Source organism: Penicillium expansum (assembly GCF_000769745.1).
Source record: "Penicillium expansum strain MD-8 chromosome Unknown contig192, whole genome shotgun sequence".
Taxonomy (NCBI): Eukaryota; Fungi; Ascomycota; class Eurotiomycetes; order Eurotiales; family Aspergillaceae; genus Penicillium; species Penicillium expansum.
Genome location: NW_015971404.1, coordinates 321,836 through 341,279, shown reverse-complemented (window position 1 = coordinate 341,279; position 19,444 = coordinate 321,836). Strand labels below are relative to the sequence as shown.

Genomic DNA, 19,444 nt, shown 5'->3' with positions numbered 1-19,444 from the left:
TATAAGTAGTATTAAGATTATAGTTATTATTCTTATTAATAGCTACTCTAGAAGTCTCTAGTAGGCCTTGACAAGTCCCGCAGCACCAGCCGATTTTTGGTCCCGGCCCCGCAGCACTAAATAAATTCTGGTGCTGTGGTGCTGCGACCATACCTATTTAGGCTAGGAAATTACCTAAATAGGACGATGATCAGCATAATAATGCCAAGGCAGCACTGAGACTAGCGGCTTGGCGCCAAGGCGGGACCAAATCAGCGGGACTTGTCAAGGCCTAAGTCCAAAGCCCGATTAGGGGATCGCCGGACTGGTAAGCGAAGTATTCCGAGGGGTATTCCTAGGAACATAGGCTGAAATAGTAAAATGGCGGGTCAATTAAATAGCCCCACTGTGATATTTTTTACTTAGATAGGATCGAGACCGCTAGGACGAACGGTCACGTTGATTGCGCCCGTCCTTTTTGATGGGCATGGGAATGGTTGCACGTGATGGGATTAGCGTGTCGCATTTTATTGATGTAGCTTGCTCATGCCGCTTAACCCTATACTCAGCGAGCACTCAGTGAGCAAATCAGAGTGCTCAGATGATGATCAGTGAGTGGATCAGGGTGCTCAGGGATGATCAGGTGATGCTCAGTGAGCAGATCAGGTTGATTATGTAATGGCACGTGATCAAGTCAGAATACTCAGGGGCGTGCCCAGTTTTACTCAGTGATCGAAAAGTGGCAAGAGGTGAGCACTAAAACGGAAAGGGAAAGGTTTTGAGTGCCAGTCATTATCCGGTACATATGCTCGCGACTACCCCTTCTGAGAGCCACCTGGGTGTAATAATGGCATATACGATATCATATGATGGGACAAACTCTGGGCTCCAAGTTGGGCAGAACCTTGGTCATATCACTACTCAAATCCGTAAGTAGAGCACATAAGTCTAAAGGAACGCGACTAATCGGTGTGACTGCCTAAGTACAATCGGAGACGTCTTTGAATCAAGCGTGCTTGCGGGATCTGCGGACGACTAACCCTCATCATGATAAAGATCGTATTCAGAACACCAACGGAGGGCTGCTTAGAGACTCATACTGCTGGATTCTAGACAACGAGGAGTTTCAACAATGGCAAGACAACCAGAGCAACCGTCTTCTCTGGATCAGAGGTGATCCGGGCAAAGGAAAGACAATGCTCCTCTGCGGTATCATCGAGGAGTTAACACGATCGATTGGCGACTCCGCGAATATCTCGTTCTTTTTTTGCCAAGCCGCCGACGTGCGAATCAATAATAACACGGCTGTTCTCCGTGGATTAATATATTCGCTTGTCGAGACGCAGCCATCTCTTCTCTCCCACGTGCAGGGTCAGTATGACAAGGCGGGAAAAGCATTGTTCGAGGATATAAACGCATGGAATGCTCTCTTAAGGATCTTCACGGATATCCTGAAAGACCCGACTTTACAAAGCACATATTTGATTATCGACGCGCTGGACGAATGCATAACAGGCCTACCTTCCCTTCTCGACCTGATTACTCAGGTATTGACTGCTTACCCACAGGTAAAGTGGATTGTCTCGAGCCGTAACTGGCCTGATATCGAAGAGCGTCTTGACAATACTCAAACCGCTCTAATTTCATTGGAGATAAATGAGGTCTGTGTATCCGAAGCTGTGAACAAATTCATTCAACACAAGGTTCACTATCTGGCGAAAGTTAAAAAGTATAGCGATGAAACTCGTGATACGATCTGCCTTCACTTGTCATCCAATTCACAAGGCACTTTCCTTTGGGTAGCCTTGGTCTGTCAAGATCTTGATAGAACATCGCGGAGGCACGCTCTTAAGAAGCTGGAGGCGTTTCCTCCTGGACTGAATGCCTTGTACAGTCGAATGATCGATCAGGTTCGCAACTCGGAAGATGCCGAGCCCTGCAAGCAAATATTGGCTGTCATGTGCGTAGTGTATCGGCCTATCGCGTTTGACGAACTAGCCTCTCTAGTTGAACTACCTAATGGTCTATCTGATGACTCTGAGGCCCTATTAGAGATCATCGCGATCTGTGGCTCGTTTCTGACTGTGCGCGAAGACACTATCGTTTTCGTCCATCAGTCTGCAAAGGAATTTCTACTCAGAGAGACGCAAAATGGGGTTTTTGCTAGAGGTATAGAAGCTGAACACCATATGATTTTCTCTCGCTCTCTGCAAGTCATGTTCAAGACACTTCGACACGATATCTTTCAACTTAAGATTCCTGGATTCCCGATTGAGAAAGTCATACCACCTAGTCTGAATCCATTAGCAGCTGCAAAATATGCGTGTGTCTATTGGGTTGACCATCTTCACTATAGCGGATGCCATGGAAAAAACCATCTTGACGTCGATGAGAGAGGGGGAGTTGGTGATTTTCTACAAAAGAAATACCTACACTGGCTTGAAGCCCTGAGCATTCTAGGAAGCCTATCACAAGGCATAGCTGCTATGCTAAAGCTCGAGGGTTTACTTCAGGCGAGTAATTGCTTATATACCGAAATCATCTCCACTTCTGACATTAGAACTACTATAACAGGAAAAAAATGAACCAGCCCTTTTACATCGAGTTCAAGACGCCTCCCGGTTCATTCGATACCACAGGCTAGCAATTGAAAGTAGCCCCCTTCAAGTATACAGTTCACCTCTGATCTTTAGCCCTATGTTGAGTCTCACCAAAAGATGTTATCAAAGAGAGAGACCGGTTTGGGTTTTGAATGAGCCATTGGTGGACAAATATTGGAGTCCATGCCTTCAAACCCTCGAGGGGCATAGCGGTTTGGTCAACTCGATTGCTTGGTCGCAAGATGGAAGCCGACTCGCATCAGTGTCAGGTGATAAGACAGTCGGGATCTGGGATCCAGCCATCGGCCAGAGTGTGTCAATTCTCAAGGGGCATAGTGATTGGGTCACCTCCATTGCCTAGTCACCAGATGGAAGCCGACTTGTATCAGCGTCCAATGACTGGACTGTTAGGATCTGGGATCCAGCCACCGGCCAGAGTGTGTTAACTCTTAAGGGGTATAGTGGTTCGATCAACTCGATTACCTGGTCGCCAGATGGAAACCGACTCGTATCAGCGTCTGATGATACGACAGTTAGGATTTAGGATTTAGCTACTAGCCAGAGCATATCAACTCTCAAGGGGCATAGTGATTAGGTTAACTCGATTGCCTTATCCTAAGACGGGAGCCAGCTCGCATCAGCGTCCCGGGATAGGACAGTTAGGATCTGGGATCCAGCTACTAGTCAGAGCATATCAACTCTTAAGGGGCATAGTGGTTCAGTCCTCTCAATAGCCTGGTCGTAAGATGGAAGCCGACTCGCATCAGCTTCCTATGATAAGACAGTCAGGATCTGGGATCTAGCCACCGGCCAGAGTGTGTTAACTCTTAAGGGGTATAGTGGTTTGATCGTCTCGATTGCCTAGTCGCAAGATAGAAGCCGACTCGCATCAGCTTCCTATGATAAGATAGTTAGGATCTGGGATCTAGCCACCGGCCAGAGTGTATTAACTCTCAAGGGGCATAGTGGTTCGATCAACTCGATTGCCTGGTCGCCAGATGGAAACCAACTTGCATCAGTGTCCCGGGATAGGATAGTTAGGATCTGGGATCCAGCTACTGGTCAGAGCATATCAACTCTCGAGGGGCATGGTGGTTCGATCAACTCGATTGCCTGGTCGCTAGATAGAAGTCGACTCGTATCAGCATCCCATGATAAGACCGTCAGAATCTGGGATCCAGCCATCAGCCAGAGCGTATCAACTCTGGACGGTCATAGTAACTGGGTGAAGTCGATTGCCTAGTCCCAAGATGGAAGTCGACTCGCATTAGCATCCGATGATAAGACAGTTAGGATCTAGGATCCAGCTACCGGTTAGAGTGTGTTAACTCTCAAGGGGCATAGTAGTTTGATCGACTCGATTACCTGGTCGCCAGATGGAAGCCGACTCGCATCAGGGTCAGGTGATAAGACAGTTAGGATCTGGGATCTAGCCACCGGCCAGAGTGTGTTAACTCTTAAGGGGTATAGTGGTTCGATCAACTCGATTGCCTGGTCGCCAGATGGAAACCGACTCGCAACACTGTCTGATGATACGACAGTCAGGATTTGGGATATAGCTACCGGCCAGAGTGTGTTAACTCTCAAGGGGCATAGTGGTTTGATCGACTCGATTGCCTGGTCGCCAGATAGAAGCCGACTCGTATCAGCTTCCTATGATAAGACAGTGAGGATCTGGGATCCAGCCACCGGCCAGAGCGTGTCAACTCTCTACACCGGCCGCGCTGGCTTCGTTCGATTCGATAAGGTTATTGTTAATCATTTGCACACGAGGAAGGGTATGTTTGATATAGGTTTAGTTGGCTCCGTCATACCGATGCCTCATGACTCGATTTCACCGCCCGACCAATACGGGTATGGTTTGAGCGATGACTCCTCCTGGATAACCTACAATGGAGCCAATCTCCTATGGTTGCCTGCTGATTACAGACCGACACGTCCTTCTCTATTCGCTATGTCAGCGACAACATTGGCGATTGGCTGTTCATCAGATCGTATCATATTTCTCGCGCTCCCAGAGAGGTAGACCTGGCAGTGACCCTCCATTTGGACCCGCCAAGACGCTAAGGAGGGTCCAAAGTCCGGATTCTGGACCCGCCAAGGAAATTATGCATGCATAACCTATCCTAATTAGGAAATAATATGCTTATAAACCATGATTTATATATATTTATGTCAAAATTTAGGTCTTGGCGGGTCGCTGGACCCTCGGAGGGTCCAAGGTCATGGACCACCCGGAGGGTCACTGCCAGGTCTACAGAGAGGAGCCCCGTCATTGGTCTTTGATCAGCGTTCATATTACCTCAAATTTCTATACCTTTCTTTATTCCTCACTATAAATAGCCTACAGTCTTTCTCCTGATCGTATTTGACGGATAGAAGTATGTCGAACTGAGAGAGTGGTTACCCCAGCTGGCAGAAACCGAAGCCCTGCATTTTTCAGATGGGTCTTTCAAACACACCAAAGCTGCCAAGAACTATGAGATTGCGAGAGGTCACGTGCGTTTGCCAATACCCTAGCATCCACTCAACCTTCAATTAAAAATCATTTCGTCCGCTCACTGAGCAGAAAGGTGAGCAAGGGTGAGCATAGAGGAATAATTTTCTCGTGGCCCCCCAGCAATGCCCATCAGTCAGCCTCTCCGGGTGCTTCCACCACCAACAACCTGAAAGTTGCACCGTCATTCCGCAATGTGGCGCCGAGTCTCCAATCGAGTGGTTCTAGACAGTCATAGCCCATACAAAAATGATACGATAGCTATTTTTACATCATTATTTATAACGGCACCGCTATAATGCCAAGAATATTGCTCATGGGTAGACTAACCGTAAAAGGGATGGCGTCATGCAAAACAGATTTCGACAAAGAATCAAAGAGAGTAAAGAGGTGAAACTGATTTCGAGCGCGTCTGTACCAGTTTAGCCCCTATCAACCTGAATTAGATCAGAAATTCTTCTGATTGTCTGGCATAGCGATGAATGCTCAAATCCAGCCATTGTTATATGCATGGCCTCATGGTCGCATGGAGGGCTCGGTTTCAATCATATTAGTATTTCCAGTAAAGTACACAGCCACCAATCATGTGACTTTTGCTTATAATACGAATCGAGATCTTATGGTGGGCTAAACCAAAGATAGACTATCGTGTTTCAAGATAAGAAAAGAATCTACGTGTATGAGGTGAAACTGATTTCGAGCGCGCCTGTACCAGTCTCAAGATACGTCAATATACGTCGACTGGTAGTCGGATTTCGGGCGCGTCTATAGTGAAGTAGAAGAGCGTCTGTATACTGTTTCGAAAGAGGCCTGGGAAGTACTGTACCTTGCCTTAGGACTGTATTGTGTTTAAGAGTTCCTGACCAAAATTGGGAGAAATGTCGGGACGGGCCGAGACGCGAACCCCTGAACCGCCCGACCGCGACGAACACGAAAAGTCACCGCCACGACTGTTGAGACCGAGACGCGCCACCAGACCGCCTAACAACTATGGCCAAGAGCAAGAGATCGACATCCAGCAGAGAAATGCGCGCTCCCAGCGGAAGAATGAGGCCCAGGGCAAGCCTGTAGCCCAACGTGAAGCGGTAACTTCGGACGTTGCCTCAACCGAGAGCGACGACCTGAACGCCGCCGACCTAGTGAAAGAGCTCGGGAAACTCAGGAGAGACATCAAACGGCGAGATGGTTTGCATAGAGAAGAGATGCAGAAAGTACAAGAAGAACTGCAGAAAGTCAAGGAAGAATTCAGCGCCGCCCTTGCAGAAGTTCGACACGAGCTACGGACCCTGACAGATAGACCCCCTACACCGCAACCCCTTTCCGAACCATGCTCCCAGAACGGCCACGATGAGATCCTTCGCGAAATTCAATCCTTGCGCGTTGCAGTCAGTCCTGCAGACCCCACCACGGGATCTCCTTCCTATACAGATGTTGCCCGCACTCCCCTAACCAGTTACCCGAGCAATATACGGACTCTCTCATCGTCGAACACGACACCGACCACCTTCACCGACATGTTGTATTGCACGATAGACACCTCGAAGATAGTAAACAATGAAAATGAAAAGATGTCCGCAGGTCTGATCCGGGCGGCGGTTGAAACAGAGATCCAGATGATGGAAAAGCACACGCACTGGCGCTGTCGCGCCGTCACGGTAGATCCGAAAAACACCCACCGGATCAGAATAGCATGTCGCGATAAAGCTAAACACCAGCTAGTCAAGAAAGTGGCGGAAGCAAAGATCGGCGAAGGAGCCCGAGTGCTTCGTGACGAGCTTTACCCGATTAAAGTCGACAGCGTCAACAGAGCCGCAGTTCTGGACAAAAAAGATGAGATCTGAGCTGGAGCCACAGCGGCCTTCAGCGAGGAGAACGAAGCCACCGTTGCTAAGATCGCGTGGCTCAGCAGAAAGGAAAGCGCAAAAGCCTATGGGTCGATGGTTGTTTACCTAACCAGAGGCACTGATGCACGGAGGCTCCTGGCCGACGGGTTCTTCCACGCTGGGGGAGAATCTGGCGTGACTAGCGCCTTTGAACATCGCCTAAGACCGACGCAATGTTATAATTGCCAGGAGATTGGCTATAAGGCATTCCAGTGCAAGAACGCCTAGAAGTGTGTAAAGTGCGCCGCTGAAGGCCATCGCCACAGTAATTGCGACCAAACGGTTCCAAAGTGCGTACCATGCGGAGGCCCCCATAAATCGTACAGCAAAAACTGTCGGAAGCTCTACCCGTCACACCATGAATAGAACTCTCCGAGTAATCCAACTAAATGTGAGGAAACAGGGTGCAGTGCATGAGAGCTTGATGAACGATAAAGCGACTTAGAACGCAGTGGCGTTAGCGATTCAGGAACCCCAAGCGAGGAGGATTCAAGGCCGGCTCTTGACCACCCCGATGGGATACCACAAATAGACAAAGATGGTTCCCTCCACCTAGAGGGAAGGTAGGTAGGCGATTCGGAGCATGCTCTGGATTAACAAAGATATAGAAGCGGAGTAAGTAGCTATAGAGTCCCCGGATCTAACGGCGGCGGTCATCCGGCTCCCCGAGCGACTGATTTTTATGGCATCAGTCTACGTCGAGGGGGGAGATACCTCGGTATTGGACGACGCGTGCGATCACCTGAGAAAGGCAGTTGCAAAGGTGCGGCGAGACACGGGCGCTGTGGTGGAGGTCATGGTTGTGGGAGACTTTAACCGCCATGATCAACTCTGGGGAGGAGACGAGGTGTCCCTGGGAAGACAGGGCGAAGCGGATCTAATCATTGACCTCATGAACGAGTTTACTCTTAGTAGCTTACTCAAACGAGGTACAAAGACATAGCACGGGGGTGGACAGAGCGGGGACTGCGAGTCGACTATCGACCTCGTCCTGGCCTCTGATAATTTGATAGACTCAATGATCAAGTGTGCGATACATGGGACAGAGTACGGCTCGGATCACCGTGCCATTGAGACTGTGTTCGATGCACCGTGGTCAGCCCCAAAGCATCAGGAACGACTTCTGCTGAAGAACGCACCATGGAACGAGATCAATGCTAGAATCGCGAGTACTCTGACCGCTACTCTGTCGGGAGGCACGGTGCAGCAGAAGACTGACCGACTTATGACGGCGGTCAGCGAGGCGGTGCATGCTTTGACTCCAAAGGCAAAACCGTTACCACACGCGAAACGATGGTGGACAGCCGACTTAACACAGCTGCGCTATATATATACATACTGGCGAAATCATGCTCGCTCGGAGCGCCGGGCGGGACGAAAAGTACCGCACCTGGAAAAGACAGCCCAAAGTGCGGCGAAATAATACCACGATGCTATCCGCAAACAAAAGAAGAAGCACTGGAATGAGTTTCTCGCAGATAACGATAACATCTGGAAAGCCGCTAAATACCTAAAGTCGGGAGAGGACGCAGCATTCGGGAAGCTACCGCAGCTCGTCAGAGCAGACGGGACTACCACCACGGATTATCAAGAGCAAGCAGAAGAGCTGCTGTCCAAATTCTTTCCCCCTCTACCTGACGTTATTAACGACAAGGGGACCAGACCACAAAGAGAGCCGGTAGGAATGCCTGCTATCAGCCTGGAGGAGGTAGAACGACAGCTTTTTGCAGCGAAATCATAGAAGGCGCCGGGTGAAGACGGTCTACCGGCGATAGTCTGGAAGATGATGTGGCCCACGGTCAAGCACAGGGTTCTCGACTTATTCTAGGCGTCACTGGAAGAAGGCAGGTTGCCGAGACAGTGGAGATATACGAAGATCATACCGCTCAAAAAGCCGAACAAGGAAAACTACACCATTGCGAAGGCATGGAGGCTAATTTCGCTCCTCGCGACGCTAGGCAAGATACTAGAATCTGTGGTTGCAGAAAAGATCTCGCACGCTGTGGAGACACACGGCTTGCTCCCGACCAGCCATTTCGGAGCCTGAAAGCAACGGTCCGCGGAGCAGGCGCTTGTGCTCTTACAAGAGCAGATCTACACAGCGTAGCGTGGCCGACAGGTGTTGAGTTTGATCAGCTTCGATGTCAAAGGCGCCTACAACGGTGTGTGCAAAGAACGACTGCTCCAGAGAATGAAAGCGCGAGGCATACCAGTTGACCTGCTCCGGTAGGTCGAAGCGTTCTGCTCGGAACGAACGGCGACCATCCAAATCAATGGGCAAGTATCGGAGGTCCAGAGCCTTCCACAGGCTGGCCTACCTCAGGGCTCGCCCCTGTCCCCGATCCTATTCCTCTTCTTTAATACAGACCTCGTACAAAGACAGATCGACAGCCAGGGCGGAGCGATAGCGTTCGTGGATGATTTTACCGCATGGGTGACCGGGCTAACCGCCCAGAGCAACCGGGAAGGCATTAAAGCAATTATCAATAAAGCACTCGACTGGGAGAAAAGGAGCGGAGCGACTTTTGAAGCAGACAAAACAGCCATCATACACTTTGCTCCCAAGGCTTACAAATTGGACCAGGGGCCTTTCACTATCAAGGGACAAACTGTTGAGCCCAAGGACTATGTCAAGATCTTAGGCGTCCTTATGGACACGAAACTTAAGTACAAGGAACATATTGCGAGGGCAGCATCCAAGGGCCTGGAGGCCGCGATGGAGCTCCGTCGACTTCGGGGTTTATCCCCAGCGACAGCGCGGCAGCTATTTACATCGACAGTGGCGCCGGTCGTAGACTACGCGTCTAATGTCTGGATACACGCATACAAGGATAAGGCCATAGGGCCGATAAACCGCGTCCAAAGGGTAGGAGCGCAGGCGATTGTAGGAACATTCCTCACAGTTGCGACCAGTATAGCAGAGGCGGAGGCCTACCTTACCACTATTCAACACCGTTTCTAGAGACGAGCCGTGAAGATATGGACGGACATACATACCCTACTAGAAACCAACCCTCTCCGCAGGAATACAGCACGGATCAAGAAATTCAGAAGATACCATCGTTCGCCATTATATCAAGTAGCAGACGCGCTAAAGAATATTAAGATAGAAATACTAGAAACCATTAATCCGTTCACATTAACACCATAGGAAGTACGCGTATAGGCTGGCGTTGAAGCAACTCCGTAGTCACCGACCGTACTAGGCAGGTTAATACAGATCGCAACCAGCAGTTCGGCACGGAATGAGCTGGTCGGATTTAGGGTGGCGATCGAGAGGCAGCCACCTCGGTATCGAAAACTGAAACTAACAACCCTTTCTGTCACATTAGATGCAAGAACAGAGCAAAATCCGTTCTCTGCGGAGCTAGCAGCGATGGCACATGCATTAAACATAGTAGTTGGACTGAAAGATTACAGGATTACGCTACTTACAAGCAACAAAGCGGCGGCTCTGACACTAAGGAATCCTCGACAACAGTTAGGCTAGGAATTCGTCTGCTAACTATATAAGTTAATAAGAAAGCTACGGAGAAATGGAAACCAGATTAATATCCGGTAGATCTCAACGAGCGAAGATAATAAACTACGGGGTCTGGCTAAAGAACAGGCCAGAGCCGCGATATAAGAAGATACTCTCCCGCAAGAACGCGTCCCGAGAATGAAGTCAACAACACTGAATATCGCACAGTCCTAAGCAGTCCCTAGCAATGACCTACCAGTGAACGTAGGGAGATACGCAAAACGAGTCGATGCAGCACTCCCAGGCAAACACACCCGGCAGCTGTATGACCGATTATCATGGAAAGAAGCGAGCGTGCTGGCTCAACTCCGAACCGGCATGGCAAGACTCAATAGATATCTTTATCGAATCAAAGTAGCAGACACGGACCAGTATGCGTATAGATAAGCGAGAGAGACCGTAGAGCACTTCCTATTTCGATGTCAAAAATAGACGGTGCACCGGACGGAACTACTACAATATACCAACACCCACCGAGGAAATATATCCTTCTTCCTAGGAGGAAAGTCGCCTTATGATAATCAGAAGTAGACGCCGAACTTAGAGGCGGTACGGGCCTCAATACGATTCGCCATCGCCACAGGCCGACTCGAGGCCACCTAACCACGCCGACGAACATAAATCACCCCCCCTTTTCGCCGATCTAACCCACCAACCACCTCGTGTTACAGACGGTAGACGCGCTTCAACTGCCGAAAATAGGATGTTGAACACTTGGAGAAGCGCCTTCAAGCCAGCCTACTAACAAAATTACTAACCCACGAGGATCCGCTGCGATACGGACATCTGAGATGACATATATTGCAAGGCTTTATGTATGGGCTCTGAGGAGACACAGTACTATATACATTATGACATGTATAGTAGATCAGAGATAGTTGCCCTTTCGGCTTAGCCGCCGGGCGTTAATAAATTGTGTGTGTGTGTGTGTGTGTACAGCAAGTGAAAGACACGAGCCTCGCAAAGAACTCTTACGAGAGTGTGCCATCCATAATAAGCATGACCGTGCTGCTAAGGTCAAAGCCCTTTACCAGAGGCACGTCGACCTCTGGATCGAGTGAGTGGCCTCGAAATGCTATATCAGCTTCCGGTTTTGTTGACTTATCAGGTTTCTTGGTGTACGCGGAATGGCTCCACAAGACTATGAGCTGCAGAAGGATTCTCCTACTCCCAACATTGCTCTGATCAAAGAATTTATTTGGTGGTACACGATTTCTACGAAAGGACGGCTTCGACCAGATGGAAGGCCCGTGGTGATCACTACTTTGACGTATACTGAGAGATTTTTCAGGGGCTTTGCGACAGCCACGGGAAATATGGTTGCTGAAGAGGATCGTTTGGAGATTTACAGGGTCAGTATAGTCCGTTTTGCGAAAGCTTTTGATGTTGAAGCTCACATTCTCATAGTGGATCAGATTCCACCTGTATGGTCCCGGGAATTACAGGAGAGATCACTAAAAAGGCACAAGACTTACAGGCTTTGCTTCTTGTATCTCTGCAAGAAGTGGTGACTTCTATACTGGCTGCGATTCTTCCAACTAGTGTGCAACGTTTAAAGTCAAAGGACAAACTGGCTCCAAACCGTCACTGCATTGTTAGTGAGTGACCAACTGATCTCATTCAATTTTCCGCCCTCAATTTAACACCGGGCCGCGTTCCAGAAGTCAATTTTGTTCATATGATCTTAGAAGACGATTTTTTAAATAGAAGCCGCCTAAGCTGCATAGGTAACACCCCTCAAGTTAACAGAATACACATAAAGGAAGAATAGGAGGCAGGAAAAGGCAGAATCGTGGCTAGCCATACCCTGGTCAAAAATTGGGCAGGGAGCGGAAAAGTATAATTTGTTAAATGATAATATTAAGGGCCCGTAATTATTGAATCATAAAACAGACTTGCGGTGGGAGCGAATGGTTAAGGGTGTTGGCTTCGACGAACGAATCGGCATAACTCGATTAACCACCCTCAAAATGACACTAGACTATAGTGCACCAGTCACGTTTGTTCCTAGGATCTTACTATCTTAGGAAACATTTTCATTATTGAAAATGCCAAAGGGAGAGGTATACCGTACGAGCAGAGTGCCGAAGCTGCCTGGGTAACACGATTCATATTAGCAAAATACACAGAGAGATAAAATCAAAAGAACAAAACACAAAAGCAGGGCTAGCTACTACTCTGGTCAACAAAGTGGCTGGAAAGTCAGAAAATTAATTTTTGGCAGGAAAATGCGGATGGCCGGTAAAGTCAATTGAAAAGTTGATTGCATGGAGCAACTATAGAACTATAATAATAAACAGGTAATTAAGTGATGGCAGGGAGAGTGGAGTGCAGATCCGATGAAATGAACAATCTGGTCAGCCGGGGTTTGAAGTAAACAGTTGTTTGTAGTTACTCATTTTGCACATTATCACAATTCTTTAAGATCCGAATATGACCGAATAAACCAAATTGTGAGGCCAGGCTGGTCGAATAACTGTACAAAAAATTGTTTGCATAGAAATTAGTTGACCAGGTTAACTACCCCGTCGAATCACCCCTCCCCTCAGTCGCCCATGCAATCTGGCTAATAAACCTATTGAATTACCAGCCCCCCAACATTTTCTGTCAGCAAATCTTACTTTTCCTCCAGTCATAATGAAATGTTACTCTAGAATTAATTTTATTCAGGCAGAATGTTGTCAAAGTTTATTAAAGCGACAGACGGCATCGCCTTTTTGAGTAATGGTGGAAGTTACGGCTTTTAGCGCTACTAGATGATATGCCTTAGAAAAAGAAAAAGAATTGAATGTTGCTATCCACAGAATAACATGGCCCCTTAATACACGTAGGTAGATAATATAATCAGTGAACTATATTTTTAATTGAAAGTCTTTAGCTATACCGAGAAAGAGATAAATCGCTACTTCTCCGCCTAGAATAGTCTGGAAAGCTCATCCATTCAGTTTGAAAACGCACAACTAAAACACAATGGAATTTGAATTCCTTGTACACACATCATTCATCATAATGCTGTCATCATAGAAATTTGTGTTGGGTATTTCAACGTTGGTGGGCTTTTATTACGACTAGGTTCCAGCTCCCAGGAGTAAGGCGCTACATTTATATTCTCGGTTTTTCGCACTGGCCTCTCACAACATTTCCTCCACATAATATGGGCGCTTAACGCCGAGGCCACCCATCAGGTAGTTGGCGGCACTCGAGAAAATTGACACAATAGCAAGGATGTGGCAGTGGCCAGTAATATTTTGGGTCTCCCTCCATGATCCATGATCATCAACCTGAAACGGACGAATGTCGCTTTCGGGTGAATAACCAGGTGTTATTGGCGCTTCGATTAGATCCTCCCCCCACTTACGTCCAGGCTTTCCACGAAAGCATTGGCTAGTTCGACAGGTCTTTATTTTCGGTTTTTTACAAGCAGACCCACCCCCGCTTTATCAAAAACTGTTCCTGATCAAGATGCCTTACAAGAGATAATGCCACAGTATTGTAAGGCCTTTTGTGGTTGTTAGGGCTGCCAAGCAACAGGAAAGAGCATCATGAGGCCCTGTACATAAGGGGTGATCGGCCTAAAGAACATCCAGGGTATCTGATTATGATCGCTATGGAGGATTTTCCAACGGCCGCGTATGTATCTAAAATTGGGAACTTTCGGTGATCTTTTCCTGCAAACTATATTCGCGCACTTTTGTTTATTCCGATGACCCGGACGTTGGATTGACCTTGCTCCCTCGTATTTTTCTGGAGTTCAGAGCAACGCTAGTCCAAAACAGGGATACCTGCCTATATACTCTGACCGAAAGAAACTTGGACAATGCAGTGCAGTAACGTGGCGCCTAAGCGGGCGGGGCTCAGGCCAAATACATGTATGGGATGTCCCGGATTATGCATGGCTTGCTGGGAGAGTATTGGATCAGGGGTAGTCTTTACCCTATGTAGTTACCCCGCTCATTAGGAGCGCATGTATCAACTTGACAACGTCGATCAATTATTGGTCGACCTCGTGTTCGAAGCGACGAGGCTGACACGGTCAAGTGACGGCAACCGAGTTTGAGCCAATGAGCGCTGCAGCTGGATGAGGCAAGATACTATTTTAATTTTCCTCAGCTCATTGTACATAGTTATCCTACAAGACGTGAATAAATTTGGCTTAACCCTACCCACATTCACATGTGAACGTACTCTGTATCAGCAACATAAGACGGTAACTTTCCCCTTTATCATGCTAACTAGAAATTTCCAGCTTCTTCTACAAATTACTTCAGCAGACCATCGTCCTTCCGATATGGACGTCGAGTCCTCGTCTCAGAACTCCACTGAGGAGACGCTTGATGATCAAACCTCAATACACTCGATTGAGACCTCCTCAACAAAGTTAACCATAATCAAAGATTCGGTCGAGATATTCGAGGAACAACTCAAAAACAATTGGGCTCGTCAAAAAATCCCCAAAGGCATGAAGAAAAAGTTTCAACAAACACGCGTCGCTCAAAAAACAGCAACATCACGAATCTTCTTCGACAATGGAGGATTTAAAGCTTGGTTTACATATTTTCTTGCGACGGAGGGAAAAGCTCACTTCAAAGGGCGACGTAATAGATCTGACACCATTGCTGCATTCCAGCAACTCCCGTTCGCAGATCAAGCAAATGTCGCGAGAAAAGTGGCCAGCAAACGGCCGCATCCCAGCGTCAGCAATGCCATTCGCAACATATCCGAGAACTTTCAAGATGCTGGTATGTCTCAGATCTTACTACTCTTACCTTTTTTAATAATAACACGGCTAGGGGTTTTGGAGGCTCGGTTGAATGAAGTTCGGCAACATTCCTCGCCCGCCGAAAGCTTAATAGGTACCATTGTGTCCTCTCGGAATATGATGTCAGGCATCGCTGAGAGATCACAGGAATCTGGAACTTCACAACATCTGGTGCTCGAAGAAGCGTCATTACTAGGGATCGCCGAGGTTTTCGACCAGTACATGTGTAGTGCGATCAGGAAAGACGCGATTCAGAGCGAGGGATCCACTTGTTTCAAAGCCGCAGTAACTATGAACTTTCCATTTCACGGACTAGTGGACTGTCTCATGAGCTTGGCTATCTATGAGACCAAGGTCCAATATTTAGCTATGTCACTGTTCAATGTTCACGTGGAATCTGCAGGACAGGTGAGGTATGTGGTTCTGAACGAGGGTGCCAAATTGTTACCTAGTCCTGAAATGACACTCAAGGGTGCGCTGGATGAAGCTATTGTTCGTACGCTTGGTCCGGAGATATATGGAGCGATCCAGGCAAGCCGAATGCGAAGGAAGGAACTGGAAGAAGGAAATAATGTAACAGAGTGTGTGTCTATGATGCTTACCAGCAGACCTAATGAAGGTGCTATTATCAACTTGTCTTTGGGTTTGAAAGGCGGCGCTCAGATACAAAAAAAGCTATATACATAGAAACCCATTTCCCACAACTGGGCTATCCATCCTTAACTTGTCCTCCAACGAAGTATAGCTCGATCCCAGCTTGAAGCTTCACTTGACCGCTGAGTTTGCCGTGTACCTTTCCTTCTCCTTTATTCACATAGACGGTCATAGCACTACATCCCTTCCAGTATACCCACTGATCTTTACCTTCCACCCATTTGACTTTATTTGTAGGGACATCCGAGAAATCTTCTGTCGGATTGAGGTCTTCAGGATCAAAAGTCTGAACATGTTAACTTTGTCATGGCGGAGGACGAAGCGGCTTACCATGAAAGATGCTTTTCTTGCAAGGTTGTGAAGACTGGTGGTTCGGTAAACCGCGTAGGTTTGCGCGATATGGAGTGGTGAATGTTCCTATACTTGTGAAAATTAGCTTAGACTGCCAGACAGTCTTTTCGTCGCGAAATGGTAAACCTTACGTCTTGATTTGTTCGCCGGGATACTGAGGTCCGCAGGGGATCGATCTGCTTGATTGTGGCAAAGTAATAGGTACGGCAAGGTCAGCCTTATTGCTGCTCAGAACATCGCGAACGTAGGTGGCAGTTATCGAAGCGAACAAGTTTGGGAACCAGAGTTAGTTGGCGGGGTTGCACGAGAGCATCATGTGATCGATGCAGACAAGGTTGGGCACCTTTTTTCGTGCCTTCTGTCACCAATTTATCACGTGCTTAGAGACCACGTCATCAGTATAGAGATTAATATGAACCTGCAAGCCACATAATGTAAAGCAGAAAGCACAACGCTTATCTTACAGTACTAGCAAATTAATGGAAGCGTATCTTGCGCGAGATGTAAGTTCAAGTGATATCTTACCTTGAGCTAAGCTTAAGTTCGACACTCCCCTTGAATGTTTGTGTAGTGCTCGATTAATCGGCGCCATCGCTAGCTGGTGTTGGTCTAGATTGTACTGGTCAGGGCCAACAGTTAGAGCAAGATATCCAATATCCGCAAGATACACCCCAGATGCGTAAGTATAGTATGCAGGTAGGCGGCGATGATTTGAAAAGGAGCAGGGTAGCAACGAAGGTGTATAAATGGGAGCATGTGCAATCCTTTATTGCTCTCTCAACTACGATAATCATATCTTTCGAGATTCTCTTAAACGCAATGAACGCCATCAACGGGGGTAGTTCCTACCACAACCCTTCTCAGATGTCTCTTCTAGATATTTTCTTTCCCGGTCTCAGTATGGTCTCTGCTTCCGCACAGCAGCTCTTTGCCGGTAACCTGGACAGCTACACTCGACTTCTGTGTACTGTGGGGATGTTCGTCCTCTTCACCCGCTATGCAATCCGCTACGTTTGGGAGCTAGTGAGAAGCTACTTCAGTTCGTAATTCTCCCATTGAGATGGGATGGGGCTGACAGTCTGCAGCTTCGACAATCCATGTCTCGTATTATGACGAAGCGTACGACATGCTCGTCGATTGGATAGCTCACCAGCCCTTTGTCCGCAACGCCCACTCATTGATTGCTCGTGTGAGATCTCCACAGCGAACAACTATCCAAAGCCAAGAAAAGAAAAAGCCTTTGACCTTTTCGCCTTGGGATGGATCTTTCCCTTTTTGGTATAAGGGACACCTGCTCATACTTCACTGCGCTGTTAAAGACCATCGAGAAGACATCTACATCTCATCCATTGGCCTTTATCCAAACATTCTCAAACAGCTCGTTGAAGAGTGCCGAGGAAATTACCTTAATAACATTGACAAAAAGATCACTGTCTTTGAACACCGTGAAGGGGACTGGAAGAAGACCAGGTTGAGACCAGTTCGACCCGTTTCAACAGTCATTATGGACAAGGACGTACAAGATGACCTTTTAAGAGATGTGAAGGACTTCCTGAATGAAGATACACAGAAGTGGTACGCCGACCGCGGTATCCCCTACCAACGAGGCTACCTTTTATATGGACCTCCTGGAACTGGAAAATCCAGCTTTAGTCTCTCCTTGGCCGGGGAATTTGAACTGGATATTTATACGCTTCAGCTGTCAGGGATTTCTGACAGCAAGCTGATGAAGCTATTTTCTGAGCTTCCGCCGCACTGCATCGTTCTCCTAGAGGACGTGGACGCCGCTGGGATGGGGCGTAGGGACGACTCCGATACAGACCAAGAGAATAAGTCAACCTCTGCAGTCACCCTATCCGGTCTTCTGAATGTTCTTGATGGTGTGTCGTCTCAAGAAGGTCGGGTGCTTGTTATGACGACCAATCATATCGAACATCTGGATGAAGCACTCATTCGGCCTGGCCGCGCAGACAAGAAAGTGTATTTCCAGCTTGCCGATAGGAATATTTCCACTCAACTTTTTCACACGGTCTTCAAGCAGACGGCAGACCACAAGGAATCAAAGCATGAATTCGGTGATGAGACGATTAAGAGACTTGCCAACGACTTTGCTTCCAAGGTGCCAGACCAAGTTTTCAGTCCAGCTGAAGTTTTGTCATTCCTATTGGAGCAGAAGAACTCGCCCTTTGGCGCTGTTACTAGTGTTGAAAACTGGGTAGCGAAGACAAAGGCCGGGAACCAACTGAAGAGAGAGGGCTCCTGGGTACAAGAAGGACGTTAAGAACTAGGAAGAGAGGACACCCGCGCAATGGAGAGGCAAAGGGGACTAACACCGCGACGACATTGGGTTTGTGGACAGGACTGACCAAACCTGTGTCGCCAATTGGATGTTGGTTTAATGTTTGAGGCGCTTCAGTATTTTTCTGGTTATTTCCCTGTCCTTTAGGTACTTTGCTACCCTGCCAGTCTTTTTCTTGGCCCATCGATCTTAGGCTCCCACTCTTTCAGTTGTTTCCCATACTTCCACTCCTTAATTTGAACACATTTATCAACCTGCAACCTGTATTAGCCGGTAGGCAATAGCTTGGAGTTCTGTCTGGCCAATGCTCGCGCTAAGAGAAGCTAGATCTCCGCGGATGAACTTGATGTTGACCACGGAGACCCTAATGCATTGGGCAAGGCTCAAGCGCATATTCAAGATCACAAAACAAGTTGATGTGGTGCTACTTTTGGATGAAGTGGATGCATTCATGGAGCGTCCGATTGCCTCCCATGGAAATCACAACCGCCTTGTGACTGCCTTTTTTGCGAAACCTTGAATATTGTGAAGGTATCCCATCCTATTGTTGCCCGCCAGTCTGCAGCCCGAATCAGTTCGATATCCCATATTACCGGACGCCGACACAGCGTTGATATCGTCTCAAGATGTTCGATATGATTTGTTGTCATGATGAGCACTCGACCTTCTTGACATGACATTCTAGCAAACTGGTTCAGCGTAGACAGTGCTAGTTGCAGGAACGCATAATTATCATGCATTGCGATAACTAAGCCAATAATGTAAACATAATTCCTCCCGTCCCGTGATATGACGGTACGGAGCTCAACCGAGTCGACTAACGCTGTGGTCTGTGGTCTGACGGTCGTCATATGCAGGCAACTGTCGAGCTAGACAAGAGCTTTTGCTTGCTTTCCCCG

At 47.8% G+C, this 19,444-nt stretch overlaps 5 protein-coding genes across 5 annotated transcripts; all 5 read left to right on the top strand.

Moving 5' to 3' along the window:
* Positions 1-784: 784 nt before the first annotated feature.
* On the top strand, positions 785-2,623 carry PEX2_061120 (uncharacterized protein; the record flags this gene model as incomplete). Its single annotated transcript, XM_016743384.1, has 3 exons — positions 785-908; positions 1,093-2,302; positions 2,554-2,623. 3 exons carry the CDS (start codon positions 785-787, stop codon positions 2,621-2,623), a joined length of 1,404 nt encoding a protein of 467 aa, XP_016596106.1.
* Positions 2,624-5,954: 3,331 nt separating this feature from the next.
* PEX2_061110 (uncharacterized protein) lies at positions 5,955-6,917 on the top strand (the record flags this gene model as incomplete). The annotated part of the gene is made up of 1 exon (XM_016743383.1): positions 5,955-6,917. One exon carries the CDS (start codon positions 5,955-5,957, stop codon positions 6,915-6,917), a length of 963 nt encoding a protein of 320 aa, XP_016596105.1.
* A 724-nt stretch (positions 6,918-7,641) lies between these two features.
* On the top strand, positions 7,642-9,921 carry PEX2_061100 (uncharacterized protein; the record flags this gene model as incomplete). Its single annotated transcript, XM_016743382.1, has 4 exons — positions 7,642-7,888; positions 7,973-8,368; positions 8,438-8,637; positions 9,190-9,921. 4 exons carry the CDS (start codon positions 7,642-7,644, stop codon positions 9,919-9,921), a joined length of 1,575 nt encoding a protein of 524 aa, XP_016596104.1.
* A 4,849-nt stretch (positions 9,922-14,770) lies between these two features.
* Positions 14,771-15,928, top strand: PEX2_061090 (uncharacterized protein; the record flags this gene model as incomplete). The annotated part of the gene is made up of 2 exons (XM_016743381.1): positions 14,771-15,221; positions 15,273-15,928. The coding sequence occupies 2 exons, from the start codon at positions 14,771-14,773 to the stop codon at positions 15,926-15,928; spliced, it is 1,107 nt and encodes a 368-aa protein (XP_016596103.1).
* A 1,137-nt stretch (positions 15,929-17,065) lies between these two features.
* On the top strand, positions 17,066-18,527 carry PEX2_061080 (uncharacterized protein; the record flags this gene model as incomplete). Its single annotated transcript, XM_016743380.1, has 2 exons — positions 17,066-17,285; positions 17,332-18,527. 2 exons carry the CDS (start codon positions 17,066-17,068, stop codon positions 18,525-18,527), a joined length of 1,416 nt encoding a protein of 471 aa, XP_016596102.1.
* Between the last annotated feature and the right edge of the window lie 917 nt (positions 18,528-19,444).